Source organism: Phyllostomus hastatus, unplaced genomic scaffold (assembly GCF_019186645.2).
Source record: "Phyllostomus hastatus isolate PE091 unplaced genomic scaffold, TTU_PhHast_1.1 phas_contig_137, whole genome shotgun sequence".
In the NCBI taxonomy this organism is placed as follows: Eukaryota; Metazoa; Chordata; class Mammalia; order Chiroptera; family Phyllostomidae; genus Phyllostomus; species Phyllostomus hastatus.
In genome coordinates, this window is record NW_025333583.1 from 9,212,722 (window position 1) to 9,234,268 (window position 21,547).

At 59.5% G+C, this 21,547-nt stretch overlaps 1 protein-coding gene across 13 annotated transcripts in view; it reads left to right on the forward strand.

Annotated features, from left to right (window-relative positions):
• TNS1 (tensin 1) overlaps positions 1-11,353 on the forward strand; it is a 172,482-nt gene extending 161,129 nt beyond the window's left edge. For all 13 annotated transcript variants that reach the window (XM_045852543.1, XM_045852569.1, XM_045852561.1 and 10 more), the window contains 7 exons: positions 359-451; positions 1,157-1,234; positions 3,100-3,171; positions 3,430-3,598; positions 4,250-4,318; positions 4,772-4,804; positions 6,628-11,353. In XM_045852543.1, the coding sequence (XP_045708499.1) occupies positions 359-451; positions 1,157-1,234; positions 3,100-3,171; positions 3,430-3,598; positions 4,250-4,318; positions 4,772-4,804; positions 6,628-6,772 (659 nt within the window). In that variant the 3' untranslated portion in view covers positions 6,773-11,353. The remainder of the gene's footprint in view (positions 1-358; positions 452-1,156; positions 1,235-3,099; positions 3,172-3,429; positions 3,599-4,249; positions 4,319-4,771; positions 4,805-6,627) is intronic.
• Positions 11,354-21,547: the final 10,194 nt, after the last annotated feature.

A 21,547-nucleotide genomic window follows, 5' to 3' on the forward strand; every position in this document is an offset into this window, starting at 1 on the left:
GGTCTCTCTGCACCCCGAGGTGCCAGAAGGGCCTGGGCGCTTGGCGGGTCTCTGATTCCCACGGGATCTCATTCCTGCTGATCAGACTCATCAGCAGAGGGAGTCCTGGGCTTGGTGATGGCGGGGGCGGGAGAATGGGGAGGCCGGGTTGTTGGGACTCTGTGGTTGTCGTGGTTGCATTTCCTGGAGGGGTGGGAAGAGTCGCGGTCTCCCCATCCCCGGGTTCTGGCCGCACTGTCTGTGCGGCGCTTCCTCCCGTCAGAGCCCTGCCCGCGGGCGAGGTTATGAAGCGGTGTCGGAGGTGGTGGGCGGACACCGTGAGAAGTGACCAATCTTTCTTTCTTTCTTTTCACCCCAGGGGACATGACCCATGAGCTGGTGAGACATTTCCTGATAGAGACCGGCCCCAGGGGGGTCAAGCTCAAGGGGTGCCCCAATGAGCCAAACTTCGGTGAGATGCCCCCTGATTCTCTCTCTCCACGGTCGGACTGCAGGGTCTCAGGCCTGTCCCAGGTTCCCCTGCCCCAGGCTCTGCCAGGCCCCCTTGCTGTAGACACAGCAGAGGAGTGAATGGTGGCTGTGGCCTCTTCACCCTGCCAGAATCCTCTCTGTGTTCTACCCCATACCCCACTGAGGCTTGTTACCATTGTAATCTGATTAACAGCTGTAACGACCTTATCGACCACCTCCCATTGTGAATGTCACTGTCTAGGTCCCTTCTATTACTTCTGGTCTCATGACAGTCCTGCCTGGCAGGTGCTGTTGTCCCATTTTACAGAGGAGGAAGTGGAGGTTCACAGAAGTCAGGCTTACTCCAAAACACATAGCTAATAAGTGACCCAGCTGAGATTTGAACCCACTGTCCTGAGAGGGGTGCCAGCAGTTGGCGGGGCTTGGGAGAGATGCTGGGAGTAACTTTTTAGAAAGGAAAGCTGCTGGGTAACCTATGACTAGTAGGCTGAACCTTTGGAATCTTCTCCCTTGGGTCTTGCTAACTAACAAAGAGGGAGCGGGTTTTCAGTTTTGTTGGTGGGATGCGGGAGAAGAAGGAAGACGCTGAAGACCGGGGCTAGCAAGCTGGCATGGGTGGGCTTCCTCAGCGCCCCAGCCCACTTGCAGCAACGCCGCCCCTGACATGCTGTCTCCCCCGCTGCAGGGTCTCTCTCTGCCCTGGTCTACCAGCACTCCATCATCCCATTGGCTCTGCCCTGTAAGCTGGTCATTCCAAACCGAGGTAGGAACCTGACACTCCTCCCCCTCCAGCGCACCCTCGGGTTGGCCTCCGTCGTGTCTCAGCCCTGCCAGTGCTCCAGCACTTGGGCCGGGGGGAGGGGGAAGGATAGGGGTCCTTTTGCCAATCTGGGGAAACTTGAAACCACTCTCCTTTTCCTATTAAAAAGAGAAGGAAAAGTTTATTAAAAAGCTTAACTCTGGGAACATACATAATTGACTTGCCAGATTGTTCTGGAAAATTCTCCGGAGCCTCAAAGAAATTCAGGTTGGATTCTCAGAATAAGCCTTATCCCAGAAGAGGCTCTGGAAGTCAGAGACAGTTGTGGGGAGGACCGTGTGCAGAGGACGAGATGGGGGTCGGTGGGCAGGGCCGAAGGGTGGGGGAGGGGGAGGGGGAGGGAAGGGCAGCGTTCGATCCTGGGAGGGTCCACCACGAGAAGGTGGTCTGAATGGAGAGGAGAGAGCGCACGGGAGGGATCTCTTAGAGGAGAGGGGGCCGGGCCCTGCCTGGCGTGGGAAGGAAAGGGGTGGTCAGATATCCCTCGAGTTTCTAGTGTGGGTGGCTGCCAGGATGGCCCCTGACCGAGGAGACATTGAGCTGATAGGGAAGAGCAAGCCCTCGTTTGATTGTGGGAAGTGTGAATGGAGCTCAAGAGCCACAGGACACAGAGGACGAGAACCCGAATGAGACACGGGGACGAAGGAGACTTCAGCTTCTCTCCGAGGTGTCCCAGCCTTGGAGGATGACAGGTGGACCCCAGAGCTCTTCACGGAATAGCTTCCATTACAGCAGAGGCTTCTGTTCCCCAGCCCCCAAGTACACAGGGCCCACACCAGGGGATTTGCTTGGCCGTGAACTTGAGGTCTAGAAACTGGGAGCTGAGTGAGGCGCCTTCTCCTTACCCTCTGTGTTCAATAACAGGACATTCAGAAGTTCCCTTGGGACAACTTCCTCCTCTCTCTCTCTCTCTCTCTCTCTCTCTCCTTCTGGTGTTTTGCCCACGCAGAAAACCTCCAATATTATTCCATAGTTTCTATGTATCCAGTTCAATTCATTGAATTATTAATGATAATTGACTGCTGTTATTAGCTTAAAAGTTCAAATACAGCTTAAATAGCATTAATAACCGTACAATTTAGACACTAATTAAATTATATTTCTACAGAATTTACCAAAGTAATTCAGCAATGATAAAATTGATATTTACATTGTATAAACTAGTAGATCTCTAAGTATGATCCCGAGACCAGCAGCATCAGCGCCTCCAGGAGCTCGGTAACAACGTAAATATTCTCCAGCTCCACCTGATCAGTCCGATTCCACCTGATCAGGCTCTCTGGGGTGGGGCCCAGCAGTCTTCGTTTTAACAAGCCTGCACACCCAAGTCTGGAAAATGCAGGTGCAAACCATGCTCAGTTCTTTTTAATGTTGAAATTATAATTGTGCCACATTATCGGTTTAATGAATGAGGGCATGTATTGATGCACACAGACACCAGTGCAGAAGAGCGCCACCAGCTGCCCCTGGAAGGTACGCTGTGTGCCAAGCCCTGGGCCAACACTGCACATGGGGCATCTCAGGAACCCGAGGGCACTCGCCTTGCACCACGGCGTCCCTCTGTAGACAGACAGCGCGTGCCGGGCTGAGGGTCTGCACCCAGCTCTGCCGGACTCCAGAGCTCTCAGCCAGGGAGCAATTACAGAACATTCCAACCGGACACACGCGTACCGACGGCCAGGGCCTGATAGGAGAAGCCGTATCCATTGCACACATTATTTTCAAAGCTTGCTTTGGGCTCAGCCAGACACGGGCTTCCTTCCAGTTCTAGAGTCTTAATTGCTAGCTGAATTAAATTTTTGTCTCAGACCCTACAGATGAATCGAAAAATAGCTCGGGCGCTGCCAACTCAACCAGTGACCTGCTGAAGCAAGGGGCAGGTGAGTGGCCACTGCAGACCAGATCCCTGGCCAGGCCTGTCCTCCTTTCTGCCCTGCCGCTGCCTCCTGCAGGTGCAGGCTGGACCTCACTCTCAGACCCAGCTGTCCCTGGGTGGGCATGCCGCATTTCTGGGTGCAGATGCTTTGGCCTGAGATTGGCCTGAAGTTTTCTGCCACCCTTTTCCTGAAGAGAGGGCCTGGGGACCATCCCCGCCTGCCCCATCCTCCACGACTTCTCCTTGGGTGGGTTTCTTCCAGCCTGCAACGTGCTCTTTGTCAACTCCGTGGACATGGAGTCACTCACGGGGCCACAGGCCATCTCCAAAGCCATCTCCGAGACCCTAGCTGCTGACCCCACGCCAGCTGCCACCATCGTGCACTTCAAAGTTTCTGCCCAGGGAATCACGCTGACCGACAACCAGAGGAAGTAAGACTCTTCTGCCCACTTCTGTGACCCATCTGTCCTTCCACGGACCTACCCACTTACCAGTCGACTCATCCCTGGGACCCATCCGTCTCCCGTCCGTCCTCCATCTGCCCGGCCACCCACCCTTCCATCAGTCCGTCCATCCTCTTGCTCCCCCACTCACCAGCTGACTCAGCCATCTGCCTCCATTGACCCCCATCTGTACTCCCCCCGTTTACATTCCCCCATTTGTCTCCACTTACCTGCCCGCCCCTCTGCCTATTTTCCCACCTTCCTACAAATACGCCCCCGTTGGGTGTACAGCCGCAAATGCAACTGGCGAAAGGACCTGCCTTCTACAGCGGAACCCTTCCTCTCATGTTCTCTCTCACATGTCCCCCCGCCCCTTTCCTTCCTCCTCCTCGGTCTCCCCGTTTCTCATTCCTCAGTGCCAGTTGCTCCCTTCTTTTCCTAACCTCTAGCGTGTGAGAAGCGCTTCTATGGCACGTCTGTCTGTTCCCGTGCAGTGCTTCTGTCCCCAGTGGGAGCAGCTCAGGCTGTCTTGGTCACAGGGGACAGGCTGTGCTGACCTGTGACAGCCACGGGTGACGGGAAGGTGGCCTGAGCTGCCACTTGGGCGCTCATTCTGTTTCTCTGGTGTCTGTGCCGCAGGCTCTTCTTCAGACGACACTACCCTCTCAACACTGTCACCTTCTGCGACCTGGATCCACAGGAGAGAAAGTGAGTCTCTTGTAGGCACCTTCCCTCCCAGCTAGCTCTGGAGCACAGAAGTCTGTGTGTGTGCATGTGCGTGCGCATGAGTGCATGCCCGTGTGTGTGTGTGTGTGTGTGTGTATTTTTGGTTCAACTGGAAGATCTGCTTGTGTCTGAGGGAGTGCAATTGTCCTGGGCATCTTTTTGAGTGTTTCCCACAGGAAATTTGGAGACCCTCCCAGGAACTCAAATGCCCGCTTTTGAAGCCTCTGTCTTGTCCTTGACCTTGAATCCGTGTCTCCTCTCCACCTCGAGGGGAGGGGGGAAGCTCCCTGGGAGGCGGGCCATAGTTCTCTCTACCTGAATGCTTCCACCTGTAGGAGTCTGCTCCGCCTTCCTCCGGAGGGTTCGGGCATGCCCAGGGCCGAGCTCTGGGGCGAAGGTGGGGTGGTTCACGCTGTGCCGTCTTTCTCTCCGCAGGTGGATGAAGACAGAGGGAGGAGCCCCCGCGAAGTAAGTGTGGCCTCTCGCCCACCCCGGCTGGCTGTGCTCTTTGGGATGGGCTAGGGGCTGGGGAGTAGGGGCAGGTTCAGGCCAGTGAGGCCACCTCGGTCAAGAGGGAATGGAACCGACCAGCAGTCAGCCAGCGCGACGAGCAGCGGGTGTCCAGAGGGGTGTGTGGGATGGAGGAGACCTCAACTTGCCACGGGTCATGTGAAGAGTTAGCAGCCCGGCTGAGAGGGGACCCAGGTGTCCAGCCATCTCAAAGCTTGTCTCACACTTGGCTCAGCCTTCTCCTGGGCTCACAGGGGTCCTTATGGGTCTCCATGTCCCTGCCACCAGCCGGGAGGCCAGAGCTTTGTGTTTGAAGAAGCTCCTGCTCATGGATTGTTGAGCCTTGTTTGGGGGAGAGGGGCCAGGGACAGCAGTGGGCTGGTCCCAGGCCTGAAAATCATTCTCCTTACTCATGAACGGGTCTTGCACTGAGCTTCCCGCTGACCTGGCCTCGCTGGGCAGGGCACAGGCCTGGGAGAGCCCAGCTCAGTGGCTGGGGGCGGGACTAGGGTGAGGCACAGAGATGCCCGAGGCCCCGAGTTTAAGCAGTGTTCCTCCCTGCCTTAGGGGGCTGAGGTTTCTTGCTTGGATCCACTTCCCTAAGCAGAAGAAGGAATTGGCTATTGCCGAACTGGCCCTGGAGGCCTTGGAGCTGAACTAGACACCAGGGGAGGGAGGCAGGGGACTCGCCGTCCCGGCAGAGCCTGGCGGCCGGGGCTGGTGTGCCATCCTGCCCGCAGCTCCGAGCCGCTCCCTCCCAGGGCCCTGGGCGCCCGCCCTCCACCGCACAGAGCAGCCCAGCAAGCCTGGAAAGGGGACTTGGGGGTGGGGCATGGACCCAGGCTTTTCCACGTCTTGGGCTCTTGGGCGGACCATTCCCCCAGACCTCTGGCCCAGTGGTTCCCAGCCCCTGAAGCAGCTGTAGGCAGCCTGGTGTGTGTGCACACGGGTCCAGGCTGCAAGCTGGACCCAAAACTTTTCTAATTTTAGCTGTTGTGGTCCAGCCCGAGGGCGAGGGGTTTCCATCGGAATCTCCAGCTGTCCTGATGTCCCCGGCTCGCCCTAATTAGCAACGTGCGGGCAGGGAGGGGACCTGAGCTCACATTCTGTTCTCTGCTCTTGTATTTTTAACTCTGTTTTGCACAGAGAGGATGCCAGCTCACTCCAGTCTTGGTGCAGGGAGTGGGGGCTGGGGGAACAGCTGCGGGGTCTCCCTCCCCCTCCCATTCCCTGGAGCCCAGGAGAAGTGTGTGTGTGTGTGTGGTGCGGGGAGGGTAGGGACCCCTGTCCTTTGGTCTCCCTGACCACCTCCTGGTGTGTGAGGAGGACGAGCCCTTTGGCAGGTAGACGGCATTTTACTCTGGGCTTACATGTCGTGTGTAGGAACACTTGGGGTGGGGTGCGGCTGAGATGGACTGAGAGAAGCTCAGCCAGGAATGTCCCCATTTTATTTTGGGTCTCATCTCTGCCTTCCGTCCAGTCTCGTCCTCCTGTCGGTTGCCTGCAGTGACCCCTTCCCTGGGCTTCTCCCCTCCTCCCAGAGGGGAATTTCTGCCTACCCCAAAACAGGGGACACTGTCATCTCTAGTGTCCCCTGACTTTCTTGTCAGTGGAAGAGAGAGAGGGTTCTCTCTTATGTCCCCCCGCCCGCCCTCCCCCAGTGCCCGTGCCCAGGAGATGTGGAGCCGTGGGGGACAGAGATTGACCTGAAGATAAGTTTGCTCACCTGGGTGGCCTGGGGCTCTCCCCTCACACCTGTCACCCCTCTCCTGCCCCTGCAGGCTCTTCGGCTTTGTGGCCCGGAAGCAGGGCAGCACCACGGACAACGCCTGCCACCTCTTTGCTGAGCTCGACCCCAACCAGCCTGCCTCTGCCATCGTCAACTTCGTCTCCAAGGTCATGCTGAGCGCCGGCCAGAAGAGATGAACTCGCCCCACGCCCGGGGCCAGGGCAGTGGGGATGGGCATGGCGGGAGGGGACCCATGAATCCTGACCACCTTTGAATCCAGAGGGAGGACTTGGGGCCAATTTTGGAGAAGGAGAGAAGAAAGTGCAACGTGGGGAGAGGGAAGTGAATTGCGGAGGGGAGGGGGGAGAGGGAGAGAAAGAAAGAAAAGGATGGAGGAGGGGAACTCGATTCCCGTGGGTGGATGGCCGCTGCGCAACCCCGAAGCCTTCAAAACTGACCAGGTCCACCTGATGCCCCCTCCCCCTCCCAGGGGGTGGAGCCCCTCCAGGGAGGCAGAACCGACCTCCTTGGGGGTCCACACTTTGGGGAGAAGTGGAGAAGTGTCCCTCTAGCCCAACCGCTTTGCAAGGAGAAATCAAGTCGAGAGCATCTTTTTCCGGCCACCTCTAGGGTACCTTACCAAACTAAGAAGAGCCAGCGTGGGGCACCAAGTGGCAGGATGTTTGCTTTTGAAAGTATCACAGACCTGGGGCACCTAAGGTCTCTCTGCTCTGCCTCCGATGTATAGTTTGCGTGGGGGATGCATGTGGGGTTGTGTATATGTCGGCACCCGCATCCCCACTCGTGGAGTTATAGTTGCCTCTCTGCTAGAATTATAAACAGGTGTACTCGCCCAGGTTCCTTGTGTTTGCGCACACACGCATTCTGTCCAAAGCAGGTTCGAGCCGCCGCGGCACGGCATCAGGGAGGGGACGGCAGCCTTCTCCCCGGGGGTACCCAGGAGTGTGGGTGACAGGCTCTGCCTTGGTCCCTGCACCTGTGCTCTAGCGGTCCCGAGTGCCTTTCCCTGGACCGAGAACCCAGCAGGAGTGGGGCAGCCCACCCTGCAGCGCCACCCGTTCTGCCTCCACCAGGGGGCGGGACGTTGATTTGAGGAGGTGGAGACATGCGTTTCCATGGCCTTGGTTGGTGGGGGGAGAGACCCTCAGCTGCAGATGCTGTTGACCTCTAGGCGTCTTTGCCGAATCCTTTGGCCCAGCAGGGAGGTGGTCAGGCCGCTCCGCCAGCTCCCAGCCCTCCGCCCATCCTTGGGTTTTGCGCCCGCACCAGCCTTATCTCACTCAGACTTGCTTTACCTGCATGATGTCTTTCTGGGTGCTGGGGATTGAGCCTTCCTGCTCTGCCCTGCCCTGCCCTGTTCTGTCCTGCAGGGTCCCTGTGTTGGGCTCATCCTGGGGGACCTGCTTCCAGGAGCCCTGCCCAGCAAGGCCCAGGGGAGACACCTGCAGTCCTTGTCCTCGCCGCTGCGAGTGTCTGGGCTCTGACTGTTGCTGGGCTGTCCAGGGTGACCCAGCAGAGCTCTGGGGGCTGCTGCCTGTACACCACGTGGCCTGTGTACATCACTGGAGCCTTACTCCTCCCCCTTCTGCCTTGGACTCCCCGGCAGAGCCAAACTGCCCGTGAGCAGAGGGCAGAAGGCATGCGTGAGGCCGAAGGGCCTAGAGCGCCTCTGGGCCCTGGCGAAACCCCCAGCCTCCACCCAAAGACTCGAAGCTGACATGGAAGGAAAATCCACCGAGACTCCACGCTTGAGGGGCTCCTTAAGCCTCCGAGAGTCCCCTAGAGAGAGGCACTGTACTGATATATAAATATATATAATATATATATGAGACGTACTGACAGATCCTGTAAGCTAATAAAATGTAAGAAAAGGTTAAAAAAAGAATAGGTAAATTGACAAGAAGTATTTATTGTTTTCCCACATTGCTTTATTGCCTCCTTGGGCGTAAACCAGTTCCCATCCCTCTTTCCTGTTTGTAAGTGAAGCCTGAAATGTCGAGGCCTTTGCCCTTGGGGCGACCAGGGGTCCCCTTGCCCTGCCTTGGCCTTCCCTGGGCTCTGCCTGGGGCTCGGCGGGGAGGGGGGCCCGTGCTCCATCGCCTGTGCCCCCTTATTTCCCGGCAGGCCCAGGCCTCGGCCATCAGGCCCCGAGATGAGCCCACTCACCGCGGTTTGAGCGAGGTTTGAGCGAGCGAGCGAGTGAGCCAGTGGGGCACGGGGGTGCGTGTGCGGGTGTCGGTGACGTGTGTGTCTTTTGTATTCTTTCTCCTCCAAGTAGCTGCGCCTGTGTGGACACACTGTTCCAGGGCGTTGGAGAGGAGAGTGTCTGCAGGAGGCGGGCAGCGGCCCCTGGCTGCCCGGAAGTTGAGACCTTGTGCTTGGCGGCTGAGGTTCCTCCCAAGTGCCCTTCCTTCCGAGGCCTTCGGGCCAGAGGCTGGGGTTTCCCTCTGCTCAGTCCCCACGGGCCCCAGCTCTCTTCCCAGCTAGGAGGTGTTCCACCCCTTCCTTTGTAAATATCTCAGTGTCCCCCCCCACCCCTTCCCTACCCCGGACAGCCCCGGGGGTGTCCTCTCCACACTGAGGCTGGCCGGTGTGTTAGACCGTTGGGCGTGCCCGGGCCCAGGGTCCGCCTTCTCACGAGCTTTCCCACTGCCCACCACCGCCCACCTCCCAGGCATGGCCAGCCCACCCCACTCAGGCCTGAGCCGAGTGTGACCCCCTGAGCAAGGACCCAGGGGCTGCTGGGAGGCTGACCAACACACTCCCTGTGCGGGAGTCAGTTTCCCAGAGTCCCTCTGGAGGGAGTCGGTTTCCCAGAGTTTGGCCTTTGCAGAAGGATGGTGGGGAAGGGCGCCCCCGTCTCCACAGCGGCCCCCGCCCCTCGGGTCAGACACTGGCTGGGAAGACGCTGTAGCCCCACTCCCCCCCTCCGTCTCACGGTCAGGCCGTGCACCCACGCACATGTACACGCACACCCCCCCCACAGCACTGCAGTGTACTCTTGCCAAAGATGTCCTTTAAGAGAAAGCACTTTTAATAATTATTGTTCGTATCCTGTAAATGTCGATCCTTTTCTCTCTTCCCCCTTCCTCGACATGTTTGCCGTTTATTGTTGAGTCTGTCTGTCGGCCAGGAGAGTACTGTCTGGTCTTGAAAATAGCCTGGGGAGGGGGGGCGCTGGGAGACGCCTGGTCAGCTGGTGACCGCTCCAGGCCCAGCCTGCTTCTCGCTGTCCAGCCAGGCCCCACGGCGGACCTGGCCCAGTGTTGGCCGTGTGGCTCTTCCCAGGTGGAGCAAGAGGGGAGCACCGGGCATGGGAGCAATGGAGAGATGACCCCAGAGGGGAAATGCAGGGGGAGGTGAGCTGTTTGACCAACCTCCAAGGGCGACCGGAATCCCCTACCCCGAGGCCGTGGTGTTACCAGCCAGGCGTGTGAGGGACAGACCGGGCAGGTTTGGGAAAGGCCCTCTGACCTGGGCTCTCATGGAAGCTTTTCCTGCAGTGGCTCCTAAAGCGCGTGGACTTCCAGAATTCCTCCCCCTCCACTGGGTTCCGAGGACTCCCTGGGCGCGTCAGGCACTGGCAGGGCAGAGGGTGCTCGGTGGCTGTGTGACCATAAGTGGAGGCAGCTGGCTGGACAGGTGTGATCCTTCGGCCCAGGGGCTCCCAGGAGGGGGGTGACCAGGACGTCCTTCCGCCCCTCCCTCGAGGGCGCAAGCAGAGACCGGCCGGCAGCTCCTGCCGGGCAGGGTGTGGAGGCGTCTGCAGGTGGAGCAGCACCTGTGCCCTGGACGTGCACCGCCACCCTACCTCCCGGGGCCTCTGCCCTTCGGTGTTTCTTCCCACCTGGGGAGCAAGCGGGCCGATGGCCTGTCCAAAGGCAGTCTCCTGCCCCCGTGCCTCCCTCGCTCGGGGTCCTTGGAGAGGTCAGCGGCAGGGGCCTGGAGCCAGTCCTCACCCGGGGCCAGGCCCCGGGGTCCCAGGCTGGAGGCCCCCGGCCGGTGGTAACACGGGACGTGTGTGCGTGTGCGTGCAAGTGTGGGTGTCTGTGTGTGCGCATTTTGCTTGTATCTCTAGGGAAGTGCGGGGTTGGGTTGCAGGAGGTGGGCAAGAGGAGGACGTCACCTTTAATGCCATCCCACGTGGAAGGAATCAGGAGGCGGGGCCTGCAGGGCGCCCACGGGGGGGGCTCTCCGCGCTGCCGATGGGGTGAGGCTCTGCTGTCCTCGCACGGTCGATCGAAGTGTTGGAGGACCTCTAGCCGCTGCGTGATTGTGGAGGGATGTCCCCAGTGTGTTTTCTGATCAGTGTCGAGCGGTTCGAGACTCTCCTGTGTCCGTGTGTGGTCTGTGTGTGTGTGTGTGTGTGTGTGTGTGAGGAGCACACCTGTGACTGCATGCTGTGTTTCCCCACTCCTCCCCTCCTCCCTCTGACCTGCCACTCGAAACAAGCGTGGGAAGTTCCTCCTGCCCCACCCCTACCCCCACTCCGCCCCTGCCTCCCAGCCCTCTGCCGGAAAAACAATAACCCAGCTCCTCCCACCCCCTGACTGTATTTATATAGTTGGAAATATACCTTCTGTTTTCTATCCTTGTGCCTATAACCTCCGCCACCTTGTATAAACCCTGGTGTATGCTCCTTACCCCGGACACGAATGTATTGTACACTGATGCTGTCCCGCTCCTGTACAGCTGCTTCAATGTTTCTTTGCGACCCATTGTATGGCTTTATAAATGATAAAGTGGAAGAAAAACCACGCTGTTGTCTGGCTGCGTTGTTTTGGAAAGGGGTCTGCCAGGTCTCTGGGGGGCCAACCTGGCCTCGCCCAGGCTCTGGCCACGTGGCTTTAGGGGCGTCCTGCTGGGCTGACGGCTCGCCCTGGGTCCTCCCCGCAGCCTCCCACCATCAGGTCTTGTTCTGGTCACCGCGAGGGGTGCGTCTGGACTCTTCCCGCCAGCACAGAAACTCAGCTCGAACTGGCTTAAGAAAACAAAAGAGGAATTTGTGGGCCCACGGGACCAAGAAGTCCAGGCACAGCTGGACCCCAGGGTTCAGGTGGCAGCATCTGGAGTTCGTCCCCACCACCTGGCTCTGAGTCGGCTTAGTTTGCAGGCGAGTTCCGGCCTGGTGGTCCTGGGCGAGTCCTCTGCAGTTTGGGAAGTTGGGGGTGGCACCCACTGGGGCCCGCCCGGTGCAGCACAGGGCACCCTGGCCGATCTGAAACGCTCTCGCTACACGACCCTAGTCCCCCATCGAGCTGGCAGTGCTGCCAGTGGGGCGGCCAGGAGGTCGGCGTGAGTGGCCGTGCGCTGAGAGCGCTGCTCGGCCGGCGTGGCGAGGGCCGTGGGCTGTGGGCCGTGGGCGGTGAACGGTGGGCCGTGGGCAGCCTCCCCGGACCGGCTCCGGGCTCCATCACGCTCAGACATCGTCGCGAGCCCCTGTCCCCGTGGGCACTGTCTTCCCACATCTCCCATGTCCCAAGTGGAAACCGGGAACATTTAAGAGTGTTTACCAGTTCACTCCTATAGCAATATCACACTCACCACATGTTAACATAAATCGAAATTTTATGAAAAATGCTCTTTTCTAAAACAAGAAAGGCTGGGTGAGCAGAGTCACACTGTCTGGCCTTTTTGTTGAAAAGGCTCGCTCAGGCCCGGCGGACAGAGGACAGCTGGGTTCTCGCGCGGGCGCCTGCACTCACTGTGCCCTGCTCTCGCGCACAAGTGCCTCCGGGAAACTGCACACACTCGAAAATGCGGGTGAGACGAACAAATGAGAGCTTAGTGTTGTTGGGAAAATGGTTCTGACCTCGCACGACCCCTTCAAGGGTCTCCGGGCCCCCGGGTCCCCAGACTGCACTCTGACAACTGCTGTAAGGGACACAAAGACACGGAGGCATGGGCCCTGCCTATGTGCGCTGGAGGAGGACCAGGTATTGCAGACCTACTATGTGCTGGGCATCGGCACATGTCATCTTCCCAATGAACCCATGAGGTCAGTGGCACTAGTCCCGGGGGACAAGTAAGGAGACCGAGGCTGTGAGAGGTCCTGTCGCTCCTGCCGGGCAGAGCTGGTGCTTGTCCCTGCTGGCGACGGCTGGCGTTGGGTGGACCTGCTGCGTGCCAGGACTTCGCCGAGCACGTCTGGGTGTTTTCTCACACACACAGACCCGGTGAGATAAGGGCTGTCCTTGTCCTCACTTTCCAGAGAAAGGAACCGAGGTACAGCCAGGGAGGCGCAGAGACTGCGCAGAATTGCAGAAAGGCTCGAGAGGAAGCGGCAGAGCCAGCCCAGGAACCCGGGCAGGCGGACTATAGCTCACGCCTTTCCCTCTGCTCTCGGGGTTTGCCTCCCAGCACTCTGAAGGGTGCTGGGCAGACAGGGCGGAAGACTGGCGGCTGGTCACACAGGGTTGTTGGGGAGCTGGGCAGCCAGGCTGCCTCCCTCCCTGGGGAGTGGGCCAGGGCTGCTGCGGTGTGATGGGGAGGTCACCCTCTGATGCCACCCGGCTGTGGAGTGACGTGGAGACCTTGGCTGGGCGTGGTGCAGGGGACGAGAGAGATGGGTGAGAGGGACAGGCTGTGGTCTGGGAGCGAGGTGGGTCCAGCCTGGCTTTGGGGACATTAAACAGCGAGGCAGAGTGGGGGCACGGTCCAGGGCCTCATCTTGGGGCCTGTGCTGCGGACGGTGCTGGGGTCTCTGCAGCCTGGGCTGGCCGGGGTGAGGGGGGCGAGGCCTGGCCCTGGCGAGCAGGACCTCTGGCTGCAGCAGGTACGCGGGGCATGTGCAGAGACCAGCCTCAGAAGAGGCAGGAACACCGGCTGAGGTGAGGGCAGGAAGGGCAGAGGGATGGGGCTGGGGGGCTGGAGGTGAGGAGTCTCTCACTAGGTCTCAGACGTGGCTGGAAAGCACCGGGGCCTGAGTCCCACCCCCAGGTCCCGAGAGAATCAGTCTGAGGTGGAGCCGGGCCCTGGGACTTCCCCGGGGGATTCTGTGGGCAGCCTGGGCCCAGAATGACTGTGGAAGGACTTTCTCCAAATTGCGTCCTCCACGGCCACGTGTGTGCATGGCCACGGCCCGCACGCACTGGACACAGGCTGGGAGGAGAAGTCCCCTCTGCACTGGCTTGGGCGTCCCCACGGCCAGTCTGTCCCGCTCACCCCCTCCTGGGAGTGGGAGAATACTCTCTTCTCCCCTCAGGAGCGGAGTCCCCGTGTCCCTGCCCCTGCCACCAGGTGGCGTTCAGCCCCACCCTTCGCAGGGGCAGAGGAAGGAGGAGCTGTGGCCGTCTCCAGGGGACACATCACCTGCAGCCTATGCACAGATGGTGGTGGGCAGGGAAGGGCTGGAAAACCCCACTCCGGGGGCCCTGGACTTTCTCCTCATGGGCGTTAAATTCTCCCTTCTTGTAGTTTTTAGATGGTATTTATTTATTTTTGAGAGAGAGAAGAAGGGAGGGAGAAAGAGAGGGAGAGAAACATCGATGCGAGAGAGAAACACCAATCAGCTGCCTCTCGAATGGGCCCTGACTGGGGACTGGACCCACAGCCGAAGCGCGTGCCCTGACCGGGAATCCAGCCAGTGGCTGCGGTGTGCGGGCCGATGCCCAACCCGCGGGGCCGCACGCGTCAGGGCCCTGCTCCTTTGTAAAAAGAACTGCCTTTTCCTCATGAGTCGGTGAAGATGGCTTTATTAGTCTCAGCAGTTTCCAAGCGGTTTAAAATATGAAACGGCTGATTTTAAAAGCACCGACTGCAGGTGCCAGACCAAATGCACTTGTGCTTGTGTGTGCATATGCATGCATGCATGCACATGTATGTGCGTGTGTGTGTGTGCACACGTGTGCACAGGACAGTGGGCTGTGCTGTGTCTCCCGGAAGGCATCCCTCCCCTGCCTGCCTCCCGCCAAGCGTCCTGGCTGACTCGGTCCCAGGGCAGCGGGCTTGGTCCCAGGGCAGCAGTGGGGCAGGGCTGCCCCCGCCGTGAGGCCCCGGGGCCGCACCAAACAGCACAGTGCCCCCCGCAGAGGAGGGGAGGGAGCACCCCCTGGAGTTCTGCAGACCGGACCTCCGGGGAAACCACTGGACATGGGTCGTGGCCACACTGCAGTGGGTGGCAACGGCCAGTGGGGTGCAGCCTCAGGGACCCGGGAGAGCCCCGCCTGGAGAAGGGGAGGCGTGGGAGGCTGGGATGCTTGCTGTCGGATGTGCCGTGGCCCCGCGGGGACGAGGGCCAGCGCTCGCTGGGCCGCACGCTGTCCCAGGTGAGGGCTGTAGGGAGGGTGGAGACCAGGGGGGCTGCTGGTGATGGAGGGGGCGCTTCGGGAGGAGCCGGCTCCGGTCCCTGCAGGTGTGGGGAGGAGGCCCTTCCCAGCCTCCGCTCTGGGTGTGGCCGCAGGCGCAGCCTAGGAGAGCCACATTTTCCCGCCTGCGCTCGAGTGCCCATGTGGCTGGGCCTCAGTCCACCAGCGCGGCCTGCCTTGGGGAGCGCTGGCCTCAGAAGCAAGCATGGCTGGGTTTGGTTCTGGCTTTGGTGGGGCCTCGGGGAAGCTTTCCCCTTCTCTGGCCCCCAGTCCTCATCTGTAAAATGGGATAATACCTGCCCTGAGGGAGGGCTGGTGTGAGGATGGAGAGCACGCAGCACCTAGGACGGCCCTGGGTCTACTGCTGGGCTGTAGGTCCTCAAGGACACACACTCCCTCCCTCCCCCTCCCCTCCCCTCCCCCTCCCTCCCCTCCCCTCCCCTCCCCCTCCCTCCCTCCCCCTCCCCTCCCTCGCTTCTTTTCTTTCCTTCCCTTCCCTTCCCTTTTCCCTTCCCTTCCCTTCCCTTCCCTCTTCCCTTCCCTTCCCTTCCCTTCCCTTCCCTCTTCCCTTCCCTTCCCTTCCCTTCCCTTCCCTTCCCTTCCCTTCCCTTCCCTTCCCTTCTCCCTTCCCTTTTCCCTCCCCTTCCCCTTCCCTTCTGCCTCTTGCCTCCTCCGCACCATCGCCTCAGTCCTCGGGGGAGACTTGGCAGCAGAAAGGACTCGGAGCAGAAAGCCTCCCGAACGATATCGATCTCGCTGGCTCTCGACTCCAGACCACAGCACTCGGGGACGGTGGTACTGCCGCCCTCTCGGCTCCAGCTTTTATGGGGCTCAGAGGTCATCTCTGGCCATCAGGACAGGATGTCCGGGGTCTGGGCCCCCTCCTCCTAGTACGCTCTGCTCTCCAACTCCCGGTGGGTCTTGGGAAACCTCTCCTGGGGTCGGATCCTGGGGACCTAGGGGTTGTCTGTAAGGCCGCCAGCCCGCTGCCCTCCACCAGGCCCATGTCCTGCCTGAGCAGACTCTGGCCTGGCAGCACCACGGCCCCTCCCTCAGGGGACCCAGTGTGGTTGGGAACAGTAGGAGGAGGGGCCACACGGGGCAGAGGTCCCTGAGGAAGGCAGGAGACCAGAGAACACATAGTCACGGAGCCTCAGAGCTAGCAGAGACCTTGAGGCTGTGCCTTGAGGCAAGTCGAGCGGCCAGCTCCCCAGCCGTGTGCCGAGCACCCGCCCTGTGCAGGTGCTGGACTGGGCACGGGCGGTGCTGGTGTGTGCGCGCCTCGCGCAGCCGTCCAGGCCTGACGGCACAGGGGAGGGAGCATGGGGGAGGCGTGTGGAGAATCAGCAAATACGTGAGTAGAGTGGGGTGCGCGCCCCGGAGGGAAGCGAGGCAGCGCGAGTCTGTGAATGGACCTGGAGGGTCTGTGGAGAGCAGGGAAGGTGGCCCTCAGGAGGTGACACGTTCCAAACGCCAGGGTCCACAGGGGGAGCAGAAGTGAGCTGGGCGGAGCAGGCAGAGGAGGAGTTTCAGGCAGAGGGAACAGCCGGTGCCCAGGCCCAGGGGCACGAGGGGCCGGGCGTCTGAGCCCCGCGGGCCCCCCTGGGGCGGCAGGTGCCACAGGTGCAATTTGGCTTTCACTGGAAGGCCAGGTGGGACAGCGGTGAAGCTCGAGGGGCCAGACGGCCTTGGCGCCGTCTTACTGGCTGTGTGGCCCTGGGCACGGTGCTGGGCTTTGCTCTGCTCCTGTTTCCACGGCGTTTAAATGTGAGACTGTAATGGTGGTGCCTGACTCAGGTGCGGCTGCAGCATGAGTCTATGCCTGTGCAAATGGCCCGGGGCAGCCCCTGGCAAACAGTAAATGCTCAGTAAAGGTTCGCTACATGTATTATTACTATTCTCTCATTTATTAAATTTTAATTATTTACTTTTAGAGAGAGGGGAAGGGAGCGAGAGAGAGAAGGAGAGAAACATCAACGTGTGAGAGATACATTGATTGGTTGCCCCTCACATGTCCCCAGTCGGGGGCCTGGCCTGCAACCCAGGCCTGTGCTCTGGCCAGGAATCGAACTGGCCATATTTCGGTTTTCAGTCTGGTCTCAATCCACTGAGCCACACCAGCCAGGGCTACAGTGAATATTTATCTGACCTTTCCCCCCTCCTTCACCAGACTGTCAAGTCCCCAGGAGCAAGGACCCAGGTCTGTATCAGAAGCTGAGCTCCGTGTCTGGCATGAGGGAGGCCCCCTATCAATGTTTGTGGAAGGAGCGAGGCAACTGCAAGGTCAGCGTGGCCAAAGGACGCCCTGGTGGGGGAGGTTCGGGTAGAGAGGTGGGTGAGCGAGGCGGGGCTTTCTTGGTCATGTGGAAGGTTCGGTGTTTGTTGTAAGGGAAGTGGAAGTGTTTGAAGGTTCTTAGTCCAGGGGCGTGGGGGCAGGTCGGCATTTTGCAGAGGTGGCTGGGCGGTCTGTTTCAATGCCTGCCGAACTCCGAGTATATGTTAGATGTTGTACTAGGTGTTCTATTAAATGTTACCTCATGTGTCTGTTTATGAAATGACACTTGAAAATAGGCATACAGTTAAGGAAACTACAGCTTAGAAAGGTTAGATAGTTTCTCCCAGATCTCACAGCTGCAAAATGCTACGGAAATGGACTGAAGATCTCTTTAGCTCTGTGTCATTTAGGGCCGTGGTTCAGCTCCTGTAACAGATATTCCAAATGACCAAACTCCTCAATGGGATAGAAATGTATTTCTCTCTCAAGTAAAGGCTTTAGCTTGCACTACAGCTCTTCCCGTGACTTTGTTCAGGAACCCTGGGCCCTTCCATTTTGTTGCTCTGCCACCCTCAATATGTGTGTGGTCCATGAAGGCTGCACCAGCTCCTGCCATTGCAACTGCCTTCTGGTCAGAAGGTGGGAAGCCAGAAAAGAGGCAGGGAAGGCATACCCTTCTCTTTCAGGGCACAATACATTGTTTACATTATGCAGCTTGGGGCAAAAGTAGGCTTACCATTGTGAGTACACGGAACACAGTTTATTCTTGTGTTATTATTTATTAGTGATTGCACTATTTTCCATATGAACAACTGTAAACCCACTTTTGCCCCACCCTGTACACATTGTTTCTGCTCAGACTGCAGAAACCATCCCACAGCCTCAACCAGCTGCTGGGAAATGTTGCTTCTGTGCTCGGCAGCCATGGGCCCAGCCAGCCTTCCCGGGACTTGTCACTGGAGGGAGACGAGGCGAGTGGAGTGGGAGTAGCTGCTGGTTTCCGACTCACACTCCAACGCCAGCCGGAAGGAGCCCTCCTTGGCAATCCCAGAAGCAGGAGGCGCTCCTTTCTGGGGCTGCACAGAGGACGCTAAGCAGCAGGCCTGGGAACTCTCAGTCTGTGATCAAACACGGGGGGCGAGGGAAGGAGAGGCGTGGGGAAGGGCCGTTTGCACACGGACATCATGCTGAGCTGAGAAATGCTGGTTTGGGCAGCAGACAGGGAGGTTGGAGGTGGGCGGGTTGAGAGAGAAGGAGCTGCGGGACTTCCAGGGGGAGATGGGCACTCGGCCGTTAGAAGTGAAGGGCCAGGGCTGGAAGGTTCGGGAGTCAGAGCGGGTGCCACGTCGGGGAGCCGCACAGCCCAATGGTTGCACTCCTCTTGGGAAGGACTTGATGTGCAGGCGTGGCCCGATGGCCGAGGACCGATTCCTCCCAGGTATACAGTGGGCTGGCCCAGGCTGAGGTCCGACTCCAGCCAGGAAAGTCCAAGCTCTTCCCTGACCCAGAGAGAGGAGAAAAGACTGGGTCTGGGGTCTGGGGTCTGGGGTGGCTGCATGGGTTTCTGAACAGCACCTCCACAGAGGTGACAAGACACAGGAGAAGGATGGTGTCATGTCTCGGCACAGAGGACAGGGACTGGGGCCATGGGGCAGAGGTTGCTGTGTGGCCCAGAAACTGCCGAGAGAATAGCGTAACTCACGGGGCCGTATAGACCGGATGATGGACACCTCAGGAGTGACCTCGGGCCCTGGAGCTCTGCGTAGAGGACACAGCTTCAAGTTTCTCGCTGTTTCAGTGGGGAGGCTGATGAGCCATCGAAGGTAAGTGGAGTCGCAGGAAGCTTGTGCTTCTGTGGGTTTGGACGCAGCCTGGTCTGAAGGCATCGTGGAGTGAGGAGGGTCCTGGGGCCAGGGGGGCAGCGGTGTGTCGGGAGGAGGGGGGCAGAGGGAGAGGGTCCTGTGGGGAAGACAGGGCTCTCACGAAGGAAGGAGGGGAACCTGGAAGGTCTGGGGTCTTAGCAGGTGCAACGACAGCTTCTAGAAGGAGGAAATGGCTGGTCAGCAGTCACGCCACCGTCTTTCAGAATCAAGTCGCATGAGCTCTGGGAGAAAGTCGTTGGGTTTGACCATGAGGAGGTCACCTGGTCTTTTCCTTTGGGAAAAGAAGGACAGCAGGGTGGGCGGGGGGAGTGGGAGGAAGGGGCTTAGCAGTGTCTGGCTCACGATTTTTGTGGAGTCGGAGACTGGATGACCCCACAGGAAGTGCAGAGAGACGGCAAGTTTGGACAGCTCTTCCCAAACCCGACTGCTGCCCACCCGGCTCTTCCCCCTGAGCTTTGCCCTCTGTGTTCAGGTGGTCACGTTGGCCCCCGTCTCCCCTGAACAAAAACGGGGACGGGGAAGGCAGAGACCAGGAAGGAAGGGGATCTGCCCTGGAAATCGGATGCCCCCTTGCGGCGCCTCCCAGAAGGAGCCATCGGACACCGCACCCCATCTTTCCTGCGGCAGTATCCGCAGGTGTCAGCTGGGGAGGGAGGGGCCTTCTCTGAATGACAGTCCTTCAGAGGACTCAGCCTGCCGAACTCTATCCTGGGTGGAGATAAGAGAGGTGAAAATCAGGTGAGAGCGCAGCCCCAGCCTTTGAGTGCGGGGGTTACATTACAGCCTCTCTCAGCTTCCTCTTCTCCACTTCCCGCCGCGGAGGCTCATGGCCCAGCCTCCAACAACCCAAATACTGGTGTTGGGGAGACGCACCAGCTGGCAAACGAGGCAGGCAGGGAGCAGACAGCGGAAGAGGGGGCGTCTGTCCCTCGTCGGCGGGTGCCCCGGACCCGCAGGGGGCGATGTGCATACACCTCCCCTGTTTAACTCCCCCACCTTTTCCGAACCAGCTGCCCTTTCTCTCTCCCTTCCCTGGTGCCTGTGCCCTCGGTTCCCGTCACTGCTCTTCTTCTGTCTCCCAGGCCGCATCCCAGTTCCCGCCCAACAGAGTCAGTCGCCTGCTGACAGGCTGCAGTTGATGACCGTGGTCCTTCACGGAGGAGGGAGCCCAGGGGCACCTCCCTTTGCAGGGACCTCGGAGAACAGGAAGGACCTAGGCGTGGGATGGTGGTGGGGTGGTGGCTGGAGGAGAGAGCTCAGGGAGGACTTTGGAAATCCAGACAGAGCTGGGGTTCCGCGATCTGTGGTTTTCCACTCCAGCCCAAGGTCCACAGGAGGCAGGGCTTCCCAGTGCAGGCACGGGCCTGTGGCTCCCTCCAGTGGCCGTTAGTGGGCACTGCAGGCACTCGTTGTGCCTTCCGGAAGAGGTCATAGTGGGCAGCTGGCGGAGCCAACCTCTAAGAGCCTGAGAGACACAGCTAACAGTGAGCTGGAATCTGAGAGTAATTGGCACTTAGAGGCAGGCCGTTTATTAAAAGCTCCAGGGGAGTCTCGGGACAGAGACCTGGCGGCCTCTGTTCCCATCATCAATCACCACTTCTGGTGGATTGGAGCGGGTCCAGAGCTCCTCAGTGACCTGCATGCAGGTGGCCAGGGGTGGCAGCAGGAGGGGAGGCCCTGAGCCCAGCGTGTGGCTCAGTAGAAGGGGCACTGGACAAGCAGCTGGGACACTTGGGCACATTAGGGGCTAACCAAGAGAATTCCCCTCTCAGACCCTGTGTGGCCCCTTCTTTAGCATGGGCCTCAGGGGCAGATGACATCTCTGGGTGTTTTTTTGCCACCCTGTGTGGCCTGTTCCATGTTCCTACTCCCTGGGTCCGCAAGGCAGACCTGTCCACTCCCTGCTGCGGGCCTGCTGTTCACCTGTCTGCCAAGCCCTGTCACTCAGGGCAGGTGAGCCTCTCTCCTCCAGTCCCAATGGCCCCGTAGAAAAGGGCCTGGCCCTCTGGGAAGTCCCATGCTGCTCACCCTTGTGAGCACATTCTCGGAGGCCCCCGCCCTTGCTGAGATGGGAAACAGCTGCTTCCTGTCCCCGGGGATCTGGGCCCGAGAGCCAGGAGTGCCGGCACCTGTGTTCCCCGGGCTCCATGAGCTTACTTCCCTCTTCTTGCAGGTCAGTGGCCCCCGTGAAGGGAGTGAAAATGAGCACCCACGTTTCTCTCGAGGACTCTCCGGCCTGTGTTCTCACCAAACTGCCCCCTATGTCTTTAGGAAAGAGAAGCTGCATCTGATTGGAAATGACGACAAATCAGTGAATAGGCCTCATTTCCCCGAAGAGGAGTGAGGGTGGGTGCTTCTGCACTGATAAACCACGTGGGAAACAAAGACAAGGAAAGTGTTCGCCTTTCACCTGCACACAAAACACGCAGTTGGAGAGCAGGGTTGGGGCGGAGTGGTCTTCAAGGCCTTCCAATCTGGGCCTCGTGT